Source organism: Chiloscyllium plagiosum, unplaced genomic scaffold (genome assembly GCF_037043375.1).
Source record: "Chiloscyllium plagiosum isolate Xiang-an unplaced genomic scaffold, Cpla_swu_hap1 HiC_scaffold_3, whole genome shotgun sequence".
Classification (NCBI taxonomy): domain Eukaryota; kingdom Metazoa; phylum Chordata; class Chondrichthyes; order Orectolobiformes; family Hemiscylliidae; genus Chiloscyllium; species Chiloscyllium plagiosum.
Window position 1 is genome coordinate 46581446 of NW_028270141.1, and position 5920 is coordinate 46587365.

Below are 5920 nucleotides of genomic sequence, written 5' to 3' on the forward strand. Positions count from 1 at the left end.
TGTGACTCCCAAATTACCCTAGAAACTCCTGTCATTATTGCTCCAATGTCTTCCCTGCTAGACTCCCCTTCTAATTAACTCTGGCCCACCCCTCCTTCAAGTCTTTAATCTTTACTCATTTATAATACCATTACATCGGATTCCAATAGCTCCCTCTCAAACTAGAGGATGAATTTTATATATATTATGTTCACTGCCACCTAGGGGTTACTTTACCTTAAACTCCCTAATCATTACACATCATCTAATCCAAAATTGCCTGTTCCTAATGGGATCTACCACAAACTGCTCTGAAAAGCTATCTCGTAGACATACCACGAATTCCTTTTCTTAGGATTCACTACCAACCTGATTTTCCCAGTCAACCTGCATATTAAAGTCCCCCATGATTATTGCAATAGTGCCTTTCTTACATACCTTTTCTATCTCCTGATTTATTTTCTGCCCCATATCCTGACCACTGCTAGTAGGGCTGTACATAACCCTCAACAGGGTCATTTGTTCCTTTGCAGCATCTCAACTCTACCCACATAGATTCTACACCTTCTACATCTAAATCACTTCTTACTATTGATTTAATTTCATTTCTTACTAACAAGGCAATCCCATCCCCTCTGACCATCCTTTTGATAGGACACGTATCATTGAATATGCAAGCGGGCATCAGAGCCGCCCCGCATTTGCCACGGGACTATGCCTACATCAGGAAACGATAAGAATTCATTTTTGTGTTTTAAACAGCAGTCGCAGCTTTAAACCCACAAAAACTCAGCAGCTGCCGGTCTGCCCACGTGACTGGGAGATAGGAGACAGAGGACAGATAGAATCCACACTATACCAACATTACCCATGACTCATGGGCCAAAACTCCGGGATTAATTAAATATGGAAACCCATCTCCTAATCACATCAAGAGACTGCCTGAAACACACACATACCCATCGATACGGAGCCATTCTGACACAAAGGACAGGCATCCACCAGACAGGTACGGACAGACCAATACACACCCCAAGGGAACAAAGTGGGGTGCTAGCCCCTGCCCTCACAGAGAGAGAGACAAGCAGATAATACCCGGACCCGTTTTACATAAACCAATTAGCACCCTATTGTGCGTGCCCCGCAACTCTCCTGGGACGGCAGGAAACAGACTATTCGCACCTACTCCAGTGATGATGGGGAACTATCATCCCATTCATCCTCAAATCCCACACATCCTGACAACTAAAAGTATATAATATGAAGCTGCGCACGGGAACAGCAGAGCAGCCGAGATTCGGACCTCGGCTGATCTCCGCCGGCGTTACTGCAGTAATAAACGTTACCGATTGTTGAACCGCACTCTGGGCTCGGACTGATATCGCGCTAACAAATATGTAGTTCCCAGCTCTGATCCCCTTGCAGACACATCTCTGAGATATCCACAGCATCATAACTATCAATTTTAATCAATTTAAAAATACACTTGCAGTACCTACAACAAAGCAGAATTTATGTGCAAATGAATAAATAGCTTCCTTAATATATTTCAGTGTCCAGGAACATTAAATAATTAATTATTTACATTGAAACTAAAATATACCATATGTTCAAGGTACTATCTAATGTTGGTTACCTAACTAGGAGTTTATCTGCTGAGGGCATGCTCTTGGGGAGGAGATGGTAAGTTCAGGTAGCAGACACATTGGCAAATTCCTGAGCAGGAAAGAAGTCAGGGTCAGCGTTCCCATTTCCTGGGAACAAAAAGAAAAATAAAGGTAAAGGGAAAAGTAAAACTTGACGGTCCAGTTTGATTTTGAATGGGAGCGCAGTGTCGTAAAGGAGTAAAAATCTTCAAAAGCTGAAGTGTACAGAATAGGAACGTTCACTAATGCAGGACAGTACATTTGCCATTCTTCCAATTCAAGTGTGTTTTTAAAGTCATTTTCATTGGGTTATTTACTATCAATAAAAATAAAGCAATTTATGAGTTTCTATGTTTACCTTTCCAGTTGGCTTACAAAAGCATTAGATTCGGTATTAAAGACATGAAATTCAACTGCACATTACATAACATTACGTCAGATTCCAGCTGCTCCCTCTCAAACTAGAGGGTGAATTTTACTTATGTTATGTTCACTGTCCCCATGGGATTACTTCACCTTAAACTCCCTTATCATTACACATCACCTAATCCTTTTCTATCTCCTGACTTTTTCTGCCCCACATCCTGACTACTGCTCGGAGGGCTGTACAAACTCCCAACAGGGTTCTTTGTCCCTTTGTAGTTCCTCATCTCTACTCACATAGATTCTTCACCTTCTGCCTCTAAAGCACTTCTGACTACTGATTTAATTTCATTTCTTATTAACAAGGCAACCCCAGCCCCTCTGCCCATCCTATCGATCGGACACGTATCATTGGATATTTAGTTCCCAGCTCTGATCCACTTACAGCCACATTTCTGATTCTACAGTGGACTGAACAAACATAATCCTGAACTTATAACTTAAAAACGAACCAAAACAATAATTAAGACAGATCTATCATTTTTAAATGAAATTGATCTGAATTTCCAATTCCCTACCCAGGAATGCTGACGACAGCTATAATATCACTACAATCACAATGCTGAGATCAACTAACCAACAGATTGCAGCAATAAAGATTTACCCATATTATCAGGGCATTTTTGAAAGGCTTACCTCAAACCTTGGGCAACTACCAATTCATCAAAAGGCTATCATTTACACATTGCAAACGTTTACGAAAAAGGATAAAATTCATGGAGTCATCAGTAAAATGTCCAATTCACTTTTTTACTTGAGGTTTTAACCTGAGAAATGTAGTTCATGAAAAGTCATATTAAAGCTCAGGTGTTGCAAATGACAGCACCTCCTTGCTCAAAAATTCCTGCAAATCCACAGTGAGATCACTGAGGTCAATTTGAAGAAACTTATCCACCAATGCCTTATACCACGCAAGCTGGTTTGCTTTTGAAGGACAATCAACACGACGAATAGGTTCCCCTTTGCGATATAGCTCAGAAACCTGTATCCCACGTTGCACAACCTGCGGGGGCATCCCAGCCAGTATAGCTATATTGGCAGTATGGCTTTTTGTGGACACACCCTCTTTCAGCTGATAGAAAAATACCAGATCCTCTCCATCCTGAATGGTCTCCAGTGTTAGGTACCGTATCAGAGGACTAGAAGGAAGAAGATTAAGCTGGACCAAACTATGAAAGTTGGTAGATAAAAAGATGTGGGGACATTTCACATCCTGCTTCACCCAGTGTCTCAAAACAGCTGCAAGAAGAGATAAGCCATCTACACTATTGGTTCCTTTCCCAAATTCATCGATTAGCACCAGAGATCTCTCTGCAGCATTGTTAACTGCAGCTGCCACTTGGTTTAAGTCTATGATGAAGGTTGAGAGTCCCACAGACACAGATTCACGGCTTTGGATCCTTGTGTAAATTCCATCTATTAGACCAATATTTGCCTCTGTGGCAGGGACATAACTACCTATCAGTGCCATGAATACTATTAGCCCAACTTCCTTGAGATATACACTTTTGCCACTGGAATTTGGACCAGTGAGAATATGAATTTTACCATGTTCTTCACCACTACTGATGGGATTTGAAACAAATGTTCTTGTACACAGTTCCATTAGAGGATGTCTTCCATCTTTGATACTGACTATATTCCTGCTGGTTAATTTAGGTCTTGTGTAGGTGTTCTCTCTAGCTATAACAGCCATGGCAATTAAGCAGTCCAACTGGGCTGCATACTCCATCACATCATAAAGAACTGCAGACTTATCTAAAATCTTTGTCTGCAACTGATACATAACAGCTGTTTCAAGGTCCCTGATTTCACAGTGCAAGTCTCCTAACATTGTATCAAGTTCCTTTGTCCGAGCACTTCTATAATGAAGTCTGTCTTCAGAAAGGAACATGAAATCCAGTCCTTCTATCTCAAAATCGTTCTTATCTACCATGCCTGGAAGACGTGGAATAGTTAGAAGAAATCCTATCAGTGGGATGTAGATAACACAGCATGAAGGAATTCTGTTGTCCAATAGTGTTAGTTCATTTCTTGCTACTTCAGTTAAAAAATCTGACAGACCCATCAGTTTACTCTTTTTTTCATCTATGGCTGGGTCCACAGTTGGCTTAACAGTGAATCTGTTCTCTGTACTACTACCTTCAAAATCAACAACTTTATTAATAAGACTGGCTATATAATGAAGATCATCTGTGAAAGTTTGGGAAATCTTTGAAAATAGTTCCACAGACATGGGGAGGGACCTGCAAGTATCACCAATGCATATAGCATTGTACACTGTTTTGTAAAGGCCCTGCCAGTCATTCACTTTGGTATAGGATAATGTCATTCTCTTCAAAATTAGTGGAATATTTTTGATGTGCTTTAAGCAATCTTGTAATGTGTGCACCATCTCTGTGTTTCTGGCCAGCATGAAAAACTGGATGACATCCAGACGTTTGTTCAACTCGTCCAGGTTCTTCGTTGGGCGCATAAACCACAGTCTCATCAGCTTTGTCCCCCACTGAGATCTGCAGCGATTCATAACTCCGAACAAGCTGAGTCCCTCTTTCAGTCCTGATGCCAATTTGTACACGGATGGATGCACTTCTGACTTGAAAATCTGCAACACACAGTAAGCATCCTGGTCAATGTGCACTGTGTCATTCAGCGCAAACTTCCTCAGAGCCAGGATGGGAACGCTCACATTTGGGTCTTCCAATTCCACTCCAATCCTCCTCCTTTCCAGAAACTTCAATAGCCCTCCAAGTGCGCGCAACATGGTAGCGCACTCAAATGGTATAATTGATGCCAGATATACAATTCTTTCTGCTTCAGTCAGGTGCTTGGGGATGAAGGGCAAGTTCACCGATAGCACACGCTGTTTGCTGATATTCAGCCCGAAATCCACATTAGGGAAGATTGCTATTTCTGGCTTCCCATCCTTTCCGTTGTTGGTGGTTCCCGCCGCCTGGAGGAAATCTGCCATGCTACGGTCTTGCTTTGCGCTCGTTAAGATGCATCGAGGCTGCAGCTCTTCGATAACTTTCCTCAGCAACCGGAGATCATCTGCATCTGGAGCATCCGGCATGAAGTAAATGATGCAGTCACTGGCGTTATAGTAAGCAAGCCCCAGTTGCCCGCCATACCACAAAACGCTCATGTACACCTCGAGCTGAGAGGAAACATCGATATCATCTACTGGCCACCTTACGGCAGCCGACTGCTGAGCCGGTGTACCAAGGTTACTCATTAGGCGCAGTGAACTCCCCTCAATGGTATGATCATAACTCCAATAAAGGGCGTTTTACACATTCATTTGTCCCTCGACTTTTTTTTTTGTCAATCGCGCCATTTTAGCTTCACGCCGACTCGCCCCGCGAGAGGGCGGTTTGCAGCTGCCTCGTGCGGAAGTGGCAGTTTGCAGCCGCTCGAGAGGAAAACCTTAGAAAGGCAAACTTCAGGCGTGAAACAAGTGTGAAACTGATAAAAGAATTGTTAATTGGTACATCAGTTCAAAACACATTAAACCCTTCCGGGATTGAAGACTCCCAGTCATAAGAGTTTGCAAGGTAAAGACTTTTTTAAATATTAGAATATACACACATATAAACTTCAATTTGATGATAATATGCCATAGAGTCATACAACATGGAAACAGACCCTTTGGTACTAGTCCACACCTACCATATTCCCAAACTAAACTAGTCCCCCAACTGCCAGCTTTTGATCCATGTTCCTCCAAACATCACCTATTCATGCACTTATCCAAATGTCTTTTAAATGTTCTAACTGTATCTGCATCTAACACTTGCTTCGGCACTTCATTCCACACACCAAACACACTCTACAAAGATATTGGCCCTCATGACTTTTTAAAATCTTTCTCC

At 42.0% G+C, this 5920-nt stretch overlaps 1 protein-coding gene across 1 annotated transcript; it reads right to left on the reverse strand.

Moving 5' to 3' along the window:
* Positions 1–2844: 2844 nt before the first annotated feature.
* Positions 2845–5283, reverse strand: msh5 (mutS homolog 5). Its single transcript, XM_043687443.2, has one exon. The coding sequence runs from the start codon at positions 5281–5283 to the stop codon at positions 2845–2847; it is 2439 nt and encodes an 812-aa protein (XP_043543378.2).
* Between the last annotated feature and the right edge of the window lie 637 nt (positions 5284–5920).

What these genes read in the sequence shown, in the direction of transcription:
- msh5 (XM_043687443.2), bottom strand. Translation starts at nt 5,283, where the DNA reads ATGAGTAACCTTGGTACACCGGCTCAGCAGTCGGCTGCCGTAAGGTGG.